The 22,343-nt window shown below is 43.2% G+C and overlaps 1 protein-coding gene across 1 annotated transcript; it reads left to right on the top strand.

Moving 5' to 3' along the window:
- Positions 1 to 35: 35 nt before the first annotated feature.
- Positions 36 to 20,508, top strand: POP1 (POP1 homolog, ribonuclease P/MRP subunit). Its single transcript, XM_081919701.1, has 16 exons — positions 36 to 215; positions 2,200 to 2,346; positions 3,452 to 3,526; positions 3,873 to 4,048; positions 4,961 to 5,209; positions 5,730 to 5,817; positions 6,960 to 7,147; positions 8,817 to 9,067; positions 9,631 to 9,724; positions 10,716 to 10,827; positions 10,957 to 11,073; positions 14,750 to 14,865; positions 15,847 to 16,038; positions 16,914 to 17,068; positions 18,363 to 18,695; positions 19,711 to 20,508. Exons 2-16 carry the CDS (start codon positions 2,202 to 2,204, stop codon positions 20,363 to 20,365), a joined length of 2,946 nt encoding a protein of 981 aa, XP_081775827.1. The 5' UTR covers positions 36 to 215; positions 2,200 to 2,201; the 3' UTR covers positions 20,366 to 20,508.
- The last annotated feature ends 1,835 nt before the right edge of the window (positions 20,509 to 22,343 follow it).

The following is a 22,343-nucleotide window of genomic DNA, read 5'->3' as shown; positions in this document are numbered from 1 at the left end:
GTATTTTAAGTCCCTCGCCGCGAAGGATTATGGGACATGTAGTCTTGAGGGTTAAGGGGGCAGATAGGAGAATAAAGAAAGTGCCGCGAGGCGGAAGTGGACGCAACGTGGTCGCCTGGGCGAAGTGCAGCGCGCCGGATCCTCGGGAGAAGAGCCTGGCTGACTCCTTTTTCCTTAAAGGCCTGCTTCATCAGCCCAGCCCAGACCAGTTTCAGGTAGCGGGTTGTGGGGAAAGGGCGTGGGACGGGGAAGGAGGCTCGCTCCCTCGGTTGAAATGGTGCTCATGGTGCAGAAGTGACTTGAAAGAAGGCAGTTTCTAACATATCCTGCTCTCTACTTCAACTGGACGTCCCACCCTAATGCATTTGTGGCTGCATGGGGAGGGTGTCTCCTTGCCTGTTCATTGGCTTGTCCCCCTGGGGACAGGGGGAGAGGGCATGCTTTGGGAATGGGGAGAAACCAGGGGCTTAATTTTCGGCGCATGTTCTTAAAAATGCATTTAGAGCCCCGCTAGATCAGACTCAGGGCTGTCTAGTCTAGCCACTTTGAGGCCCTGGGAAGCCTGCAGTTGCTTTGCAGCGGGAGGAAAAACGCATGAAAACCATTCCCTTGCCCGTGCATTTTTGTTCTAGGCTGCTCAAGATTATATAGCAGGCTGTATTTTTTATAAAATAAAATAAGTGCAAATGTTTGCTGTGGCATCGCACAAATTAAAATGGTAGTGAAAATGATGCCATGACTCATTCCTCAGCCTCTTTTTGCCCTGATTGGCAGTGGTTAACCAGAACGCTTCTAACTATCCACATTGCTTCTGGTTTCCCTCGATTTACTGCTCCTAAAGTAATTCTGCACTGGAGTAAACAGTATTATACTCTGCTGATGTAAGTGCAGCCGTGATAAGGGAAAGATGCTGACTCAGTATTGGGCACTGCCTGTGAAAGTGATGGGATGACTCTGCAAAAATACAGGCAAGTGGGAGGGGAAAGCTTTAACGCAACATCGTCCCCTACTTGCTGGTACAATGCCTTTGATATTGTTCATTTCATAGCATTTTTATTCATATTTTTTCATAAATTGAAGAAGTAAACTTGATTATATATGTGTTGGTGTACTAAAACAGGTGAAAATCAGTTTCTGGTGGGATGTTGCTGTTGTGATAGGAATTTTGAGGTCTTAGATATATGTTAAATGTTCATAAGTGTACCAACCAAGCACATATATAGATCAGCACAGGAAAACCGACCAGAAACCATTTTGATTCCAAAACTGAGCAAATGTTTTCTCTGCAAGGTCAAAGGAAAATGGAAAAGCCTCCCCATTGTCTTGAGCTCCAGGGCAGGGAATTTAAAATGTCTATATAAGGCCTTGCGCTCCATTGTTCTGGGTTCCTCCTCCTTTCCTAGTTTCTTTGCTTCTCAATATTCTCTGGTTGGCTTCTGTTATTTTCTCCTACCAATAGGGAACCTATGTAAGGACTCTATATGGGCTTTTGGATACCCTATAAGGGAAAGGGGCAGATTTTGTTTACAAAACTGTAAATCATAGTTCTGCAACCATCTTTTCTTTAAAAAAAAGATGTTTTCTTTGTAATGAATCTTTTGAAGAGCTGCAGGTCTTGGTCAGCTCTGAAGCGCTACATATATTCATTATGCTATTAACCCCACAACTTAAAACGTAAAGGGACCCCTGACCATTATGTCCAGTCGCGGATGACTCTGGGATTACGGCTCTCATCTCGCCGAGGGAGCCGTCGTACAGCTTCTGGGTCATGTGGCCAGCATGACTAAGCTGCTTCTGGCGAACCAGAACAGCACACGGAAACTCCGTTTACCTTCCCGTCATAGCAGTACCTATATATCTGCTTGCACTTTGACGTGCTTTCGAACTGCTAGGTTGGCAGGAGCAGGAACCGAGCAACGGGAGCCACAACTTAGGCACATGTAATTTGTGCACATTCAGCTTTATGCAAGTGGCCAAAAAAACCAAAAACAAAAAAACTTGGAAGGTAGGCCTCCAGGAAAAATAACTTTGTCACTTCCACTTGCCCTTGAACCCGAAGGGCATTGACTGTACGTGATTTTGGCTTTAGGCATGATCCCTGAAACATTATTCCCACATGATTTGCAGGCTTACTGTATTCCAATGCTAGGTTGTAATGGTGGAATTGCATCTTTAGTTGCTTCTGTTTTTCTACTACAGGAATGTCAAATGCAAAAGAGAAGAAAAGAGCCAAGAAGATGAAAAACCAGCCTACCAATGTGACCTTTACCTTTGATGGTGGGCCAAGCCACAGTGAAATACACTTTCAAAATGGTGGTGATGGAGCCTCTGAATGCAAGAAACTAGGTAGCTGTTGTGGCTTAGTGCAAGTCTAGGGAATCTATGGTTCTCCAGATGTTGTTAAACTTCCAGCTCCCATTTGCCTCAGCCAGTATGGCCAATGGGCAAAGAGGATGGGAATTAACTCAATCCCAAAACATCTGGAGGTTCCCCATCCCCATTTTACTGGTACAGACATCTGAATTGGTACGAATTACCCATGAAACTTTGACTCTAAAAAAAGAAAGGTAATCTGGAGATAAGAATGAAACCTTAGAGAAGGGGCCTTTTAAAAACAAGGCTAAATTTGACACAGCCCTTGTCCTGGTCCAAAGGAGGGCTGTGTGTGGTCATATAAGTTTGAAAAAGGGAGGAAGGGAGAAATTTGTGGTGGGAAGGGGACTGGCTGATTGGTTGAGAAATAGCTCCCTTATGTGCTGCTTTTGGGCTAGTTGGTCCACTTGTCAAACATAAGGAGGCAGAACTGATTGGTCCCCAAGTTTGTATGCGTGTAGTAGCTTAGGTGGCCAGCAGATACCTCCAGTTGGAAAAGAAGAGGTTGTGTTTCATTCCTTGCTTGAAAAGCGGCTTTGTTGGAGTGTCCAACAGTGATCGTAGGAAACAGACAGAACCCCAAACTGCAGTCCACAGACCACCAATGGTCTGCAGCATGCCTATAGAAATGTAATTAAAAATCTTACAGGATTGTGTATTACAGTTACTACAAAAAAAACCCTGTGAGTGGAATACCATGCACCACCCTGAAGCTTCAATAAGCTTCAGCTGATGTATTTCATTGGCACTTGGTGTGGTGTTTAGGTGTTTATGAAGAGGCTGCAGCTTAACTCCAGAACTGCTCACTGCTGTAAAATGTTAACTATCTCTAAGTGTAGTTTCATCTAAATTTCTTTACAAATATGTTCACGTGGTTCAGTGTAAAAATTCTTGTTTAAAATGGTGTTTAGATAAAGGAAGGATTTAACTTTTATACAGATCAAATTAAGTGATAGGAGAGTTGTTGCCAAATTCTAGAATCAATTTTCTTTCAGGGCTATCGCTATAGGCTGTAGTATACTCTTAGTTTGTGACTTCAGTCAATTTACACGGTAATTCTTCTTTGACTTGCCAACAGATCTGCGTTCTGAAACCTCACAACAGGGCTTTTTGCAACAAAAGGTTTCCTGTGAAATGCCCAAATATGTCACAGGTAAGCATACATGAGCAATGAATATCACCCAACATGTCTGTGTTAAGATGTCAAACAAGCCTATTTCTTAATGCAATAAGAACAAGCCAAGAGAGTCAGAGACTCATCTGCACAGCCAAGGAGGAGGAGTTCAGAGATTTTCATTTATAATTACAATTAACCCCAGACTTTAAATAATCACAGTTCTTCTTCCAGTAATGTTTCAGCATTCTCCATGTTGAACCTTAAGTTACACACCCATAGGTTTAAGAGATTTAATAAAATTTATGAACCTCATTGCTGCCAAGTGGGAAACTGTCCTCATTTAGTTCTTTCAGGTGCTAAACAAATTCTCTTTTTATTTCAGTGTCTCCTTTTGTTCAGGCTCGTGCTGCAGAAATACAAGCTATGCTGAAAGCTGTTACCCAGAAGTCTTCCAACACCTTAGTGTTTCAGTCTCTACCGAGACACATGAGGAGACGAGCTATGAGCCACAATATCAAACGCCTGCCCAGGCGACTTCGTGAGCTTGCCAGAATAGAGGTGTGTCTTTAGCTTGTTTTCCCAGTTAGCTTGCTGGTGCTTCTGTGTAATAGTTCATCCTTGTACATAACCTTTCCTTTTGTGGGGGGTAGGGTGGGGGAATGTAATTGCTGTTGCACGTAGGATGGTGTTAATGCAGCAACGCATGGCAGGCCTCTGTGGGACTTCCCCCACGCCAGATGGTTTCTCCATATTCTTTGGCAGGAGGGCTTGGAGGGTAGTGATAGGTCACTGTGCTGTCTCCAATATATATTTTTTTTCAAAAAAAAATTATTGATTTTCCACATTTATTACAAAAATAACATAATAAAACACACAACAAGGAAAAACACATCACACTACAATAAACTAAACACAAAAAATTGTTTCTTCAAATACCTAATTCTCATTACATTGATAACTGACTTCCTCAAATCCCCTCTAACTGAATTTCATTATGTCGCCTATATAACAGTTCTCCAAATTCATATTTCTAATAATATTGAATCCTTTCATTTACTAACCTCTTCTCCTTTATTAGTATTTTAATCCTTAATATTTACTCTAACATATTCTTATTCTACCCCTAAGCCTATTTATTATTTCCAAGAATTTTCTATTTATCTTGGGGTGTCTCCAATATAAACCCCACGAGTCCCTGTGCCCTCCACCCTAAATAATAATAATAATAATAATAATAATAATAATTAATAATAATTTAATTATCTGACTGGGTTGCCCAGTCACTCCGGGCAGCTCCCAATAAAATATTAAAAACACAATAAAACATAAAAAATAAAAAAAACTTCCCTGTACAGTGCTGCCTTCAGGTTTCTTCTAAAAGTCATATGGGTGAATTGAATTGGGTTGCCTTCCCTTTGGGAAACAGATTCAAGGGGGGAAAAACATTGTTCCCTTGTTCTACCTATGCAGACAGAGAAATTTGAACATCAGAAGAAGGAACTGTCCAAGAGCAAGTGCCGTAAGGCCAGGCGGCGCCATACGAACTTGGTGGTGGAGTTCAACCGCAGGCAAAAGAAGAACGTGTGGCTGGAAACGCACATCTGGCATGCAAAGCGGTTTCACATGGTGAAGAAGTGGGGGTACTGCCTAGGAGACAGGCCCACAACCAAGAGCTATAGGGCCTGCTACCGGGCTATGACTAGCCACTGCCTCCTTCAGGTACTGTGGCTTTTTATGCCTTCATACTTGGCAGGAGAAACACTTCAGCTTTTTAAAAAACCAGAGCATGTCCTCTTGGGAAAGTCAATCCCATAGAGTGTCTTTCTCCTTCCTGTTCTAAAGCACCTGTTGAGTGGAGAAAGAAAATGAAGTTTTCTTATCAGTATCTGGCTGTTTCTGTGTACCACCCTGTGCTTGTGTCTTCAGTATACTGGCTGTTGAGTCCTTGTTAACATATTATAATCTGCATATCTAGAGATAGCTTTTGGTCTTCATGCACCTTGTAAGATAGTCGGAGAATGTTGCTTATTAACACAGGAGATAGATTTGAGTAGTGCTTCTATTCACATTGTCTAAATGCTTGCCACGCTTCTGCAAACTCAGTCTCCTGATATGTGAATTAGTCTAGAAGAATGACTCAGTTTTTTATAAACAAAATCCATCATTTTCCTCTGACCTCTCAAGCATGCCAGGTTTCTCTTTCCCAGCTTAAAATTCAATAGCTTTTCTTTTACATCAGGATTTATCTTATTATTGTTGCTTGGAGTTGACTGGAAAAGAGGAAGAGCTGCTTACAGCACTTGCTCGCATGTGTAGCATAGATGCAGGTAATATTTCTTTATTTTAAAATGCATACATTGTGAATGCTAACTGTTGGGTTGGGCATGGGCGCCTGCTGTCTAGGACTGGGTGGTACTAAGTATGCTCATTTAGTATTTTTGCAAAATACAACCTCGTATTATGCAAGGGAAAAGAGCATAATGAAGGGCTAGGTGTATATTTAATAGTTCTTTGCACTCCATTATTTGTTCCTACTCCTCCCACCTAATTTGCTGATGCCAAGAAAGTCAATTATCTATTTTGCTGTTGAATATAGTTTAGGCCCACTATGGCATAGATGCCTGTGATTAGTGTGGCTCATTATAAGTTTGTAAAATAAATCATACTGTGACTTTTGCAGCAGCGGTCACTTGTGATGGCCATGTTGTGTTTAGAGCAGCCTTCCAGATAAGTCTTCCAAAGCTGTTCTCCCATACTGAAGCAAGCCTCCAAACCATGGTTCCCATACATGTTTGGAGGAATGGTTCAAACCATAGTTTGCTAGTTTGTGTGTTGCAGTAAACTCTGCTTAGAACAAAAGGCAAAATAAGGAATTAAATTGAGAAGGGGGTGAAGTATAAGCAAGCACATGCATACATGGCTTGTTCAAGATTCTCAAGACAGCCTGTTAATCATTTTATGTTATGTTGGTCTGTGAGGGGGAAAACAAAACAAGTCTATAGTTGATCAGCTAGAAGAAATTATTGTCATAGCTAATCAGGACTAGTCATAAAGTTTGTTTAGAAAAAACACTAAGCCGCCATTTCCTTTCCATTCCCAATACAACTTTAGCAGGATGAAATGATCTTAAGAAGTTTCATTGTGGACCTGGTGTGTGACCAGTTCTGAGGTCTTTAAAGCAAGAACTACTGTAGGAGCTATTCTTCCCCCACCATCGCCATGTTCCATCTCTTAACTCTGCAGTTTAGACTTCGGAATGCTACTTCTATTTTTTATTTTTTTAAAGAATAATACTTTATTTAGAATTCAACAATAACAAAGGAAAAAACTGCAGTAGTTGCTACATCAATTCATTACAGTTTTAAAATCGGAATGCTATTTCTAGATGTTGTCGTCCAGTTAAAAAGGTTATAATATCTTGCTAAGTGGGCACTATTTTCTTGAGCATTTTTAGCATGTCTCTTCTCAGGGCCAACATTTGCAGCTATTCCTTGTCTATCTGGGAAGCGCCAGGGTGCTCTCACCATGTACCAGGCAGACCGATACCCTGCAGGTGCACTTGGTCCGGTTACTTTCCTTTGGAAACCCAGAGCTGGGACTGGCAGTACTTCCGAAAACAGACAGCTGTGGATATGGACCCACCCTGTCTTTAAGCAGGTACAAGCCGTTTCATTTCTTTTTTTTAACATTTATAATTAGTGTAGTAAAAAAATACCTGTTATTAAAAAGCTAACCTCTTGTGAAGGGGAAGTAGCCTTGAAGTGGAAGCCTTTCACATGGTTAAAAAGGTAAAGGAACCGCTGACCATTAGGTCGAGTCGTGACCGACTCTGGGGTTGCGGCGCTTATCTCGCTTTATTGGCCGATGTACAGCTTCTGGGTCATGTGGCCAGCATGACTAAGCCGCTTCTGGCAAACCAGAGCAGCACACGGAAATGCTGTTTACCTTCCCGCTGGAGTGGTACCTATTTATCTACTTGCACTTTGACGTGCTTTCGAACTGCTAGGTTGGCAGGAGCAGGGACCAAGCAACAGGAGCTCACCCTGTCGCGGGGATTCGAACCGCCGACCTTCTGATCGGCAAGTCCTAGGCTCTGTGGTTTAACCCACAGCGCCACCCGCGTCCCCTTTCACATGGTTGATTCCCACCCAAAAAAGGTTGGAAAGGCCGTGGGTGAAGGGAGTGCCTGAACCCTCCCTTTAACACAAGTAGAAGATCAGGGGAAGCTGTCTTTATACCAGGCCAGCCTGCTTGTTCAATTAGCCCAAGGGCAGAAGCTCTCTCCATGAACTCAAGCAAAGGCCTTCCACCCAGCCTACCTGAAGCTTTTAGCCACAGATGCCAGGGCTTGAGCCTGGGGCCTTCTGCACAAGTTGTACAAACATTTGGCCTGAGCAACTGTTTCATCTTACGCAGTACTGGTGAAACTAGATTTGTAGAAAGTGCTTTCTAAAAAGAGTCTTACATAAATCGTTTGTAGGGTCATTGAGATCTTTTAAAATACAGTGGTACCTCGGGTTACATACGCTTCAGGTTACAGACTCCGCTAACCCAGAAATAGTGCTTCAGGTTAAGAACTTTGCTTCAGGATGAGAACAGAAATCGTGCTCTGGCGGCGCGGCGGCAGCAGGAGGCCCCATTAGCTAAAGTGGTGCTTCAGGTTAAGAACAGTTTCAGGTTAAGTATGGACCTCTGGAACGAATTAAGTACTTAACCCGAGGTAAAGGTAAAGGTACCCCTGCCCGTACGGGCCAGTCTTGACAGACTCTGGGGTTGTGCGCCCATCTCACTTAAGAGGCCAGGGGCCAGCGCTGTCCGAAGACACTTCCGGGTCACGTGGCCAGCGTGACATCGCTGCTCTGGCGAGCCAGGGCCGCACACGGAAACGCCGTTTACCTTCCCGCTGGTAAGCGGTCCCTATTTATCTACTTGCACCCGGAGGTGCTTTCGAACTGCTAGGTTGGCAGGCGCTGGGACTGAGCAGCGGGAGCGCACCCCGCCGCAGGGATTCGAACTGCCGACCTTTTGATCGGCAAGTCCTAGGCGCTGAGGCTTTAACCCACAGCGCCACCTGCGTCCCTTAACCCAAGGTACCACTGTATAAAAAGCCCCTTTATTCTTTTGACAGCAGGATATGCTACTGAGTGGACTTAAGCTCCATCTAGAGGGCTGGCAACCTGAGAATGTGGAGCTAAATAGTCCACCTGCCGGCCCTCTCTTTCAGCTGCTTATTTCCAAGGACGCGGCTGTTAATCTCTCGCCTGAAACCTGCATAAAAGATGGTGGCCTTCACATTTGATGAGCCCTTTTCCCTGCTTTCCATTAGGAGATCTTGGCTGAGTTAAAAGCAGCCTTCCGGTGTTCTGAGCCCATGGAAGTCTGTAATCCTGAACCAGCTGGAATATTGCCTCAGGAAGAAAGCCAGTCGGTTGTTGCTGAGGAAGTTGGCCAGAAAAGGAAGAGGAAAGACAATGGAGGCGAAATGGCTGTCCCAGTGAAAAAAATTATTGGCGATGGGACCAGAGATCTCCACCAGTCCTATCGCTGGACATCACAAACTACTGGAGTTGTGATAAGGTACTTGTTTGGGTACTCTTAACACATTTCTCATTTATAGTCTAGTCAAGTTGCCTCATTATACAAAGGGATGAAGAAGAACTTTGGTAAACAAATTGGCCCAATCACCTGAACTAGGGCCCCATTTTCAAAACAGTGTCATACCACTTTAAACAGAAAGAATCTTGGGAAGTGTAGTTTTTTTAAAGGTACTGTGAATTGTTATAAAACCCCTATTCCCCTCAAAGAGCTACAATTTAGAGTAGCTTAACAGCCAATCCCTCTTCCAAAGAACTCTAGGAATTGTAGCTCTGTGAGGGAAATGGGAGTCTCCTAACAATTCTCAGCACCCTTGACAAACTACAGTTCCCAGGATTCTTTGTGGGAAAGCCATGAGATTATACAGTTTTAATTAGGCACTGAAATAATAATGTTTGAGATTATTAAAGAACAACAACAGATGAATGCAAAATGTGATAGAACGGATTTATGAATCAACACATGTGAAGTGGGCACAAACTGGAAGTGGATTAATTCATTACTCCTGACTTCATGTTTTGACATGTAGCTTTTGTCTCTCCCAGCGACCTAACAATGGAGATTCTCAGATATCGGTTAATTGGTCCCCTCTCAAACTGCGTCCTTACAGAGGCACTCAAAGCTGCTTGCGTCCATACTGTAAGCTAATCAGCAATTTTCACGCTTGCTTTTGTCATGTGCTCAAGATCACATTGCTGTTATTTCATTGCTGTGTAGTCAACTGCTAGAATCTAGTATTGTGGTACTGCACATGTTTGTACTACATTAGCATAGGATTCCCAACTCATCTAGAAAAGTTTGGGACATCTTGTGTTAGTCATACCACTGACTTAGTGTCCTGAACCTCCATATTATAAAATAATACAGGATAACGCCTAGAGCTGTATAATGGATAGAGCAGTATAGTAAGCCCTCCTTTTAAAACTGTAGTAGATCACTTGCTTGCAAAAGATCCCAGGTTCCATTCCTGGCATCTCCTGGGAAAAACCTGGGTAGCCCTTGCCATTAGAATAGACTGGTGGTAACCAACATGGTGGACTTCATCTCCCATCAGCCCAGCCAGCATGGCCAGTGGTCAGGGATGATGGGAATTGTAGTTAACAGCATCTGGAGGGCCCCATTTTGGATGCTCTGGTGTAGACAGTACTGAGCTAGGTGAACCAGGGGTCTGGCTGAGTGTCAGGCTGCTTCCTGTGTTCCAACGGCAAAAGAAATTCTGTGGCAATGTTGTGTGCATGGTGGTAGAAGAAGCTGAAGTTTGTGGCTCTCTTTGGTAGGAGCAGGAAGGCCAATTGACTTGGTTATGCCAGGATGCTGGATCATTGCTCCTGCCTATTCTCATATTATGCAACTCCCTTGCTCAGTATTCAAAACCACTCTAAAACACTGGAGTGTTTTGGATATATTTGATTTGTATATTACCATGCTTTGGTCACCAAGCCTTTGGCCACTTCTTGGAGGTCTTGGCAGTTGTACCATAACCAGCTTTCATGTAGAAGTTGGTTCTCTAGGAGACAGTTACACATATGTCCATTGGCAGCCCTTGAGGTAAAAGGGGAGGAACTGAGCTTTGTAGCAGCGAATTACATATTTCCCCCTCTTACCTTACGTGTTGTGATTGGTTATCTAGGAAGTGGAGCCTACAGATTCCGAAATCAACAGCTGGTGGATAGATAATTGCAGAGATCCTGATCTGGTGTCTCTTCATCGCCGTCAAGAAGCCATCTTTGAATTGTTGCAAGGTAGCATTCTAGTAGTGCCTTCTGTTTACATGCTTTATATACTTGCTGGTGTACATTTGATCTTGAAATATCAAAATGTAATACTTGTCGGTAAAACTTTAAAGGTGCATCCATTTTATGTGTTTAAAGGGTTAAGTTCATCAGACGTTTCATCAGGTACTGTACTGGGTTTGACTGTGGGGGATCCTCGAGTGAATTTGCCTAAAAAGAGAGTGAAAGCCAAGCCAAATCCCGAAAGATACCAAGGTAAAGTATCTCATCTAATATGTGACTGTAAAGAGTACATCAATCTACTTTTATGTCAGGTTAAGTTAATGTGTCTTTATTAAGCATTAGCAGAGAGTGCCCAGGGCTGCCTGGGAATTTTTCGAAACCAAAACTTACTGTGATTTTTAAATGGATAGTGTAGTGAGTTTGGACCCATCATGCTAACAATTGGGCGGAGTCATGCCAAAGTCACGTTTTAGTCCACCATCTTGATTCAAAATGGCTGACACCCAAACATTGATAAAGGCCACTTCCCCCACCTTGGGAACTTTTGTAGTGAGTTTGTCAGTGAAATTTCAAGAGGTAGCCAAACCCATAGAGAACAAACAGGCAAACCATTTCCTAAAACATATAGTATATTCCAGGGAGCGTTGCTCTTATCTCATGGCTTTTTAGGGTTCCATTAAACATACCAAATAGATGCACACATCCTATATTAATGCTGTGTAGAGAATACTGGCAGTTGTGAGGAAGGGACTTGGCACCAAACTGGTCTTGTGCTCAATGGAAGCCTCTGTTAAATGGTACAGATGATCCAGGTTCGAATCCTGGCGAGGCCAACAGGTGCTATACCTCAAGATGCAACACTTCATTTCTATATGCTCGTATTGCCTACAAACATACTTCTGAAAAAGTGTTAAAGAGTTCTCCACATATAACAACAGAATGTTTGGCTTACCACGCTAATTTAGCCTTAGAAATATTTTTCTGTAGTGAGAGTAAGAATCAGAAGTTCCACAATTCAGTCCCCCTGTACTTATTTGGCAATTAATTCCATGGCACTGGATTCATTATTTCACTTTTCACCATTTCTTAGTACACAAACAATTATTTTTCAGTAATGGGGCAGGTTTGGGGCAAAGAGAATCCCCCTAAACACACATTTCTTTTACCTGTCTACATTTGGCATCTGCTTCACTTAGGCTTATCTACATCTCTCCCTTTTAATATGGATTTAACCGCTACAGACAACTTGCCCATCAAACCAAACAGTATATTCTGACTTGAAGCCACTCTTCATTTTGTTATGCAGGGTGTATCTCTTAGTCCTGGGATCCTTCAACCGAAGATGCCAGGGATTAATGCTTGGATTTTTTCTATTTGCAAAGGATGTGCCATGATCTTGAGCTGTGGTTTCTGCTCCTGGACCAAACCATAAGAAAATCTTAAAACTTTGGTTCTTTTCTTCTACATTATAAGGTCCTTCTCCACTTGCCAGGGCAACATTGTTTGGTGTTTCCTAATAAAGTGCTTTACAGACATAAATATGCACTCAGGTAGCCGTGGTTTGATACTCCCGATTGCTTCGGTGTAGATTCATGAATGCGCCTAGATCTTCTGCACATACACACATATATATATAGCCCTGTGAGAAACTTTGGGTTGTGCAAGGCCGCGAGGGACACGCCAGCCCACCAGGGACTCTGCTGTCCACCATAGCCTTTCACTATATATGTTTGTGAATTTAATAACCCTTTCTGTTTTGAGGCATTCTGCAGGCAGTGCATGCCCATAAGCAGTGCATGCAAGCTAAGGCTGATGGCTGAAGAAGAAAGGGTAGCAAGAGAAGATCTTAAATGGATGCATGTGGGGAACCAGCAATGGGAGCCTGGATGGCTGAAGACTCGTGTTTGCAAACAGGCAGAGGGGAAGATGCCACCTAAGAAAGAAATCTTAAGGAAAGCTGGTGCTTCTTTTGGATAGTGCTCCACAGCTCTTCCCCTGCATTAGCTTAGGGTTGTGTCCTGCTGAAAATGAGAGCCCACAAAAAAGTAATGTTGGCCAACAACTTGGATGACCTAAAAAGAGGATTAGAGGATTCATGGAGGAAAAGGCTATCAGTGGCTATTGACCACTCAGATTATGTTCTCTTTCTGTTACAGCTGGGGAGAACGCTGTTCTGCTCAGGTCCTGTTTTCAGGTTTCCATAGGCATGTGGTTGTCCACTGGCAACAGGATGCTGGTCCTGATCCAGCAGGGCTCTTAAATTGTTACTCAGAGGAGGACCATTGAAATTAGAGGGATGAGTTAGCCATGTCCCTTAATTTCAGTTGGTCTCCTCTTGAGTATGACTGGCATTGGATACAACCCATAGTCATGGAGGAAACATTGATTTGGTTTTCTGTATCTTCCTTATTCACTATAGTTATTTAGTAGTTCATTCTCTTACTTGGCATGCATGCTTTTCACATTCTTAGGGTGGCATTCTATTCATTAAGGTTCTGTAATCTCCCTTAAAATACGTGGTGGAGTAGGATTTCTTCAGGTGTAGTCATTTGAAGATTCATTACACCGTGTGTTTTGGGTAAAGTGTTCCAAATATCACACATGAAGTTGGGTACTTTAGCCCAGGGTATACTGATTTGATAAGCATGTCGTCACAATCTAAAGTTTTCTTTTGCTGGAATAGCTAATACAGTGGAACCTCGGTTGCCGAACGCTTCGGAAGTTAAACACTTTGGCTTTTGAACGCCAACAACCCAAAAGTGAATGTTTCCATTTACAAATGTGCCTTGGAAGTCGAATGGTTTCCAAGGCACATTTCTTCATTTTTTTCAATGGATTTTGCCAACCGGCAATTGCTCCTCGATTGTCGAACATTTCAGAAGTCCAACGGTCTTCCGGAACGGATTGCGTTCGACAACCGAGGTTCCACTGTACTAAAAATAAGAAGGGTGACAATGGGCCACAGGCACATCAACCTTGCAATAGAACCATTTCTCTTAAACACATTCATTCTTTGGCACCACAATTTCCCCACCCTTCACCCAAAACCTAATGCCAACTATCTGCATGGCATACGAGTGCACACAGTTCCTGAAGATCTGTCGATAGGAGTGAAGGGATGTTTAAATATTCTCTTAGAGAGTGGTGCTTGACTCTGCAGTGAGAAAATAGTGCATCATTCTTGGATCTCAATATGCTCAGGCAGGAAAAGGAGAGCAGTTCCAGAACGTAAAGTTCAAGGGGAACTCTGAAATCACCACCTTCACATCAGCCTTTAAAGCAGGGATGGGGAGCCTGTGGCCCTCCAGATGTTGTTGCTGCTTCCATCAGTCCAAGCTAACTTGGCCAGGGGTTAGGGATGATGGTAGATGGAATCCATCAATATCTGGAGGACCACAAGTTCCCCACCCATGCTTTGCAGTGGTTCTCAACCTGTGGGTCCCCAGATGTTGTTGGACTACAACTCCCATCATCCCTGAGCTCTGGCCTTGCTAGCTGGGGGTGATGGGAGTTGTAGTTCAATAACATCTGGGGACCCACAGGCTGAGAAAGGCTGTTTTAAAGTGAGACCGTGTCTTCTAAAATGTTGCTCCCTCACTTTAGACCTCACTAAAATTAGGACTATTGCCTACAGCTCCACAAACTCCCAGAAGGCTTTGACTTCTGTTAGAGTAGAACTCAAAGTTCATTTCTCTCTGTGCTGTTAAATGTGTGTTTGCTCTTTGTACAAAATACCCCTTTAAATGAAGTAGCAAGGGTTGCTATGCTCCTAAGACAAAACATTCAGCTAGTTTCTCGTGGAATATGAACTGAAATTGTTAAGGTTAGAAGCTTTAATGATCTTTTCACATCTTGCTGTTCTGCATTCCCCTTTGTATGCTCTTAACCTTTGAGTGACAACAGGTCTCTCTTTTTTCCTTTTCTTTAGAGGATGAAAAAGTCAAGCAGCTGATCTTGGAAGGGGTGCCAGCAGAGTGTGCACAGAGCTTTCTCTGGGACCAAAACGTCCGCAAGAACGTCACAGAAAATAAAATGCCAGAACAGGTAACCTTTACATCAGAAATAACAATGAAGTAGTTGGATATAAATGTCAGCCGTTCAGTGCATTTCTGTTAAGCCCAATTACTTTGAGATTTGAAATGTCTGTCTCAAAATCCTGCCCATTTCTTTCCAGCTGGCGAAGTGTACCAGAGTAGGCTTGGTTTTCTAATTTGAAAATGTTACCTCCTCATTTACTTTGCATCTCTAGTTACATAATTTGCACTTACATAGGGCAATATCCCGCTAAACCATTCTGCTGGTGCAAGGACTTACAGCTGACGAAATGGACCTTCCCCTCCTTCCCCTCTCCCTCTGTGTCTGCTCTGGAGTGTTGGAGGGGGGGAACCCTCACCACAGACTTAGGGGGCACATGGGGAGAGGAGAGGGAGGGGAAGTTTTGTTGCACAGCCAGAAGTCTTTGTTCTTGCAGATGTGTTTAGTTTGATACCTCCCACAGACAATCTACTGAGTACATTTTATATCCTGCCTTTCTTCCATCAGGCTCTCAAAGAAGTATATGTGAGGTTCCTAGGCGATCTCCCATCAGGATGCAGACCAGACCTAGACATGCTTGGTTTCAGCAAGGTGGCTGGATCCTGTGTCCTGAGATCTGTAAACATGGAAGTGGCACCATAACAGACACAGTTTTGTTTGATACAGATGGGCGACATGTCAGTCTCTATCTCTCCTTTCAACAGTGATTTATAAAGAGTTACTAAACTACAGAGCCATTGACAGAAAGAAATTCAGATCAGGCCTGTAAGCTGCCATATTCCTCTACTAACACACAGGAAACATACTGCATTAAAGAAAAAATGTTGTGTTCCAGGAATAGCTTTCAGTGAAGCTTTTATTTATGGCTTATTAAATTGTTTTAAGGTATAAGTGCTTACAATGCAGAATAAGAATATTTTCTTCTTCTTCTGGTACCTCTTTTTCCTTTTTTAAGCAAACCTTAGTGTGCATTGTCCCCTCTCATCACAGGACTTGAATCATCTGAGAAGTAAACTCTTGGTGCCTGGATCACATCTTGACTTAGGCCTCCGAGAATCCAAGATTCCTATACTCCTGGTTCAGCAGCCTGGAAAAATGGCTGGAGAAGATCGACCAGGATGGGGAAGTGGCTGGGATATTTGCCTGCCCAAAGGTTGGGGCATGGCTTTTTGGCTACCTTTTGTAAGTTACGTTCCAGATTGTAAAACCGTGGGCAATGAACTATAATTGCTGACTAACATACCTTTGCTCTTCAGGATGATTAAAACATTTTTAAAAATGCACGCATCATGATGAAATTAACTCCATGTTTTCTACGAAGTATCCCATGGTGGTTTTATGGTTTTATATTGATACCACTTCTCTTCCTCCCATTCTATTGGAGAAACAGAGCCCCAAAAGCAATGCAAGCTGAGCATCCACAATAAAGTCACTTTCCTAAATACCAGCCTTAGGTGTTCAAAAGGAGGATTCATTGCAGGCAAATCTGTTGCCCTGTTTTCGTGCAATCCAGAAAAGCAGCGGTAACTTTAGTTTATGGACCTTTCCTCTTGTTCTTGCATTCTCTTAACTTACAGTGGTATATTTTTATATTGCACTGCCGTCCCTATGCCTAGATCCGAAGGCTGCAAAATGGAAACCAAACGTTGCAACTGCTGTGGATTTTTAAAAAAGATCCTCTTCATAATGAAACCAAAAGTAGATTATTTGGACTGAGCTGGGCAGTTTTTAAGAACCTTGCCAGGTATTAGTTTTTCTTACAATTTGAAGCTTCCAAGCCTGCAGAGCGGCATCTGCACTGAGATACAATAGGCGCCTGATAGCTGTATCTTCTGAAAAACAATGAAGAAGTTTTTGTTCCAGCAAACTTTCCCACCTCGATGAAAAGGTCCTTCCTTAGGTGTTCATTTTGTTTTGTTTCTAAGTCTACCATCAATTGTTGTTTGTACTTTTTAACTTCTTTTATGGCCTGTCTCTAAATCGCCGTGAGACTTACGTAAAAGGCAATTCATAACTGATAAATAAATGAAAGTCAATCTTACACATTTGTTTTGTAGCTGTATCGAGGTGCACGTGTTGGGGGATTGCAGGAGGCTCTGAAACATTCTCTGTATAAGAGAACACCGCATATCCCGCACGATTACCCGGACTCTCCTGCTGCCATGCAGTTTGCCAAAACATTGGAGAGAAATCTTCTTGAAAAGTTTAAGAGGTAGGTATCTGAGATGCACCTGGGAGCTTCCCCCCTTACCTCAGCCAGTACATGTGGTATATATTCAGATTAAATCTTCAGAAAAATTACCTTTCCAGAGGCAATGGGAACATGACATTTTAGGTCACAACTCAGTATGGCAAAAGACGTGAAAGCACTTTCCTCCAGCCAATAATTTAGGGGAAGGATTTCTTTTAATCTAGCCAAGGTTAAAAGAAAAGAAAAGAAAAAGAATTTATCCTTTTTACCAATGTAATTCTTGGCGATTAGGCAGTATATAAATACCGTATTTTTCGCTCTATAACATGCACCCGACCATAACACGCACATAGTTTTTAGAGGAGGAAAACAAGAAAAAAATATTCTAAACGAAACAGTGGATGTATGATTTTTGTGGTTCCTGCTGTGGCCACAGACATGTAATCTGACAGTGAGTTTGGGTAGCCCAATGCAAAAATCCTGAGGATCCATGTGGATCCATGCTTTCTAACCACGTTTTTGCACCACTGCAGCCCCAGGCAACAGTGGGTGCGTGATTTTTTTGGTGCAAGATGTAGCCATGGACATGCTATGTGATCTGATGGTGAATTTGGGGTGACCCAGTGCAAAAATCCTGAGGATCCATGCTTTGTAACCACGTTTTAAGTGGGGAGGGAAGGAAAGGCACTCAAGGGACAAGGAACACGCATGGGGTGGGTGGAGAAGGATGCTGTTAATAATGCAGAAGAGGGGTATAAGGGGAGAAGGCTCCTCTCCTCTCCGGCTTTGCTCCTTTAAAGGCTCTGCTTCTCTCCCTCCTCCCCGGCTCGCTGAAAAACTTTTGCTGCTATTAAGCCAGCTGAGTGGGGAGGAGAGAGGGACAGAGAGCCTGCTTGCGAAAAACTTTGCTGCTATTTAGCGAGCTGTTTTCTCCCTCCCCGGCTCGCTGAAAAAAACAGCTCCAGACTCGTGTAAGCGACTCCTCTCCTCTCCCGCTTTGCTCCTTTAAAGCAAGCAGGCTCTCTGTCCCTCTCTCCTCCCCACTCAGCGGCTCTTCTCCCGCTTTGCTGTTTCAAAGCGAGCCGCGGAGGAGGGAAGGAAGAGGAACCATGGATCCTCTGCTCACGACTGCAGCAGATCCCCCCACCATCCGTAGGCATTCGCTCCATAACACGCACAGACATTTCCCCTTACTTTCTAGGAGGAAAAAAGTGAGTGTTATGGTGCAAAAAACATGGTATATTAATAATAATAATTTTGCATTTCCCTCTATGTTTGGCTGCTTCTAAATAAGAAGTTTTTTCCTTTATCGTAGGCGTCCTCCTGCAAAAAGAGCCAATTATGTTAAGCATGGGACCTTGGCACCATTCCTCTGTCCCTGGGAAAAGCTGAACAGAGATTGGGAGGCCAGAAACAGAGCTTTTGCAAAACATGTACCCATATCAGACCAGGAGTCTTGTGCAACTGAAGAACAGGCTTCTTGTGGCCCCAGCTCTGGAGCACATGTGGCTGAATCGCCTGTGGCTGTCAGTTCAGAACATCAAATGGAGATGAGCTCCCCTGACATGCAGGTGGAAGAAGAGAGAAAAATGGTGGGTCTATGCAAGAGAGATGAAGCTGAATCAGGTTGGACCTTCTGTGTTCTCAGGTATGCACACCAAATCAATTCCCCCGTTGACCATAGTGGGAAATCAACTTGCAACTCATGTGAATCCATACATAGGGATTTTGAGTGTGCAAGCTGTTGCCGTGGAACAAGACTTAGATCCTTGAGTACTTCATCTTCTGAGGCTTACCCTGGTCAGATGTGACAAGCTTTAGAAGCTGTTCTGCTTATGAGCTATCTTACAAACTTGTGAATTGCTTATTACCTGCGTACACAAATGTCTTCTGCACTTTGGAGCTTTTAAAGGCTTGTTTCAAGTGAGTGTGGTCAGTTAGCACCTGATTATTTCAACAGGCTGAAGCCAGAACTGTAGCAATTAGCTCTTAAATAGGAGTCTCTTGCCCTGCAGATGCCCATGCTTATATTTTCTGAGTGGCGTAGAAGTACAAGAGTCCTATATTCAAAATCCAACTCTGCTCCAAAACGTACTGGGTGACCTTGGGTCACTATCTCTTGGCCTACTTTGCAGGGTGAAAGTTAAGCTAAAAGGTGGACTAGAGCACATTGTATGCCACTCCTGTGCTCCTTGAAGGAAGGGCATGATAAACACATAATAAATGCAGTATTTAAACTCTGAACAAAGTTGTGCAGTCTCAGTAAGCTCTTCATCATTGACACAGAGAGAGAGAGAGAGAGACAAAATGCATCTTTACAGATACTGTACTTTTTCATAGCAAAACATTCTATTTACTTACAGTGAGTTCATTCTGCAGGTATGGATCCTTATGTGGTCTGGATCCATGCACCAAAGGGAAGGCAGAAGTATAACAAAAAAACTAAACTATATAAACAGCCCACTGAGACTTGAGCAACCTCTGACCACATACAGTTTACTAACTACAGGAAAACAAGGAAGGGGAAATGGAACAGTGTTCCCTGGCAAAGGGTGGGAATTCTGTACGGGAGCATTCCATACTGCAACATTATGTTGCAGGGCCCACTTGTTCTGTACTGAACTGCAGGAAAACATAACTTCTTGTTGTATCTTTTTCAATAGGAGCAGAAAATTATTAAGGCAGGTATCGGTCTGGTGCCAGCCAACACCTGGGAGAAATCGGAGGCTACAGCGCCTTGTCGCCAGGCCAGATCAGAAGGATCTGACTGAAGATGCCCTCCTGCCTATCCTTCAACGTTATCCCAGGTCACTGGTTTGGGTCAGCTTGTCCCTTCTCAAAAAAGGTAGCCCCGAGTTACACGCAATGATTTGCATTCCAACAAAAGGAGATTTATTGCAGCTCAGCAAAGACCAAGACTACTGCGGACCTCGGGAACCTAAGCACAGCGACAGATTTAAGAGCAAGTTGTCGAAACGAAAGGGAAGGAAGAAGAGGCAAGACGTCGGGAAGGCCACAGAAAGCAGTGCCTTGAATACAACGAAGGCCGCACCGACGGAACGTGAAGATCTGGTTCTGGGCTTATGGCCGAACCCTTTGCCAGATCTTACAGCGCACTGTTCCAGAGTGCTCTTGGGATTTGTCACTCAAGGGGACTTCTCCTTGGCCTCTGGTTGTGGTGAGGCGTTAGGGTTTGTTAGTCTGACAGGGTTGCTGCGAATGTTGGTGGGTCAGCCAGTGGACAAGAAAGGGCTTGTGGTGTTAAGAAACCCAGCATCCCTACAATACAGATTTGCTAGGCTTACGGTTGAAGTCTAACTTGGGTTGGAACTCATTGGCATTCAGAAGTACCAAAGACGCTTTTCTCTTGAACATGTACAGGCATCTTAATTTTGAGTCGGAGCTTCCAAAAATATACCTTACCTTTGTGCATATGTGACATGAAATAGACTTTAAAACTATTCTGTATTGTTTTCAGTACCAAATATCTCTTCCATTACTTAGAGGCACACACACTGAACATCTGTACTTAACAACAAATGCTAGTTGCTTTCTTATGTTTAAACCAAGCATGGGAACCTTTGGCTCTCTGAATGTTGCTGCTCTATAACTCCCATAATTGGTCATGCTTGATGGGGTTGATGGGAGTTGTAGTTCAGCAATACGGGGGGGGGGGACGGAAAATTCCCCACATTGTTGTATACTATCCTCCCCACTTTACATACAGATTTGCCTCAACTAAGGAATTCTGCCCCCGTCCCCCCTTGTAACATAGTGGTTTTGGCAGCACATTTCAGGCTTACAGTGGTTTTTGGGGCCCATGCATTTAGCAAGTAAGATTTTAGGGTACTTAAGATGGTACTTTTTCTGGAATACTGGAAGAATTCCCCCCCAAATATGCCCCTACCCCCCCCCGGATGTTGAATTGAAAGAATGTTAATAAAGCCATGGAAATTACATGACGGGTTGGCTCCCTCACCTGAGCCTCAGCTTTTCTGAACAAATTATACTGTGCAAGTGTTCCACTTTGGACAAAAGTCCTTCACTATTCCGGAGAGACGATGGCTTCATTTGCCCTGTAAGCCACACTGCCTTTTATGATCAAGTAGAGGAATCATGTCAGAAGAATCATGTTACCTTCATTTTAAATATGAATTTACTGCGAGAGGTGATATTCTGTAATCAGTAAGTATACTGAAACACATAGAAGGCAATAAACTTGCTCACAATATAAAAATATTTGTCTTAGTGTTTTGATCTCCTGTAAAGATAGATAAGGTTGGGAGCCCCCTGTTGGAAATCATGGAGAACAGCTTCCAGTTAGTGTGGATAGTTAGTGTGGAAAGATCTGACTGTGTATAGCAGCTTCCTATAGTTTTGGTATTGACCATTCTGGTTGGGGCAGATGGAAGTTGTGGCCCCCACCTGTATCTGAAGGCTCCCATCTTAGCCACCCCTGCCTTAAATAGTAACCTAATGGTGTGTCTTGTTTTGGATACATACCGGTACTTAATATTCTCCAAACCAGTAGATAATTGTTGCACCTGTTGCCAAATTTTTAGTTTGCTTTGCCATCTGGTGAATGCAAACTTTAAAATACTACTTTCAACGCCAAAGGGATGTCATTTCAACAAAGAATTCCTGCTTGAGACAACTAAGCAAAATTCAAATCAGAAATATTTAAAAAAAGAGAGAGAGAGAAAGCACAGTTTCATCTGTTGTGTAACCTGTCTGCTAATCTTTCTTTGTTATAAAATTGTGGTGGGGTCATAATTCATTGACAAAAATGCAACAGCAGAGCCAGATAAGTTCAGTTCATCAAAATGAATGCAGTGGTACCTTGGTTCTCGAACTTAGTCCATTCTGGGACTCAGTTCTACTCTCGAAACCGTTCAAAAACCAAGGCGCGGCACTCAAGCGGAAACTGCATTGGATGTTCGGTTTCCGAAAAACATTTGCAAACCAGAACACTTCCAGGTTTGCGGTGTTCAAGAGCCAATTTGATCGACAACTAAGCTGTTCGAGAACCAAGGTATCACTATATAAATACATTGGTACCTCGGGTTACAGACGCTTCAGGTTACAGACTCCGCTAACCCAGAAATAGTACCTCTGGTTAAGAACTTTGCTTCAGAATGAGAACAGAAATCACGCGGCGGCGGCAGGAAGCCCCATTAGCTAAAGTGGTACCTCAGGTTAAGAACATTTTCAGGTTAAGAACGGACCTCCAGAACGAATTAAGTTCTTAACCTGAGGTACCGCTGTATTGAAAGTCAACTGTTATTCCAAGTGTGGA

The sequence above is a fragment of the Podarcis melisellensis genome (assembly GCF_964234715.1).
Source record: "Podarcis melisellensis genome assembly, chromosome: 7".
In the NCBI taxonomy this organism is placed as follows: domain Eukaryota; kingdom Metazoa; phylum Chordata; class Lepidosauria; order Squamata; family Lacertidae; genus Podarcis; species Podarcis melisellensis.
This window is presented reverse-complemented; position numbering and strand designations above follow the sequence as displayed.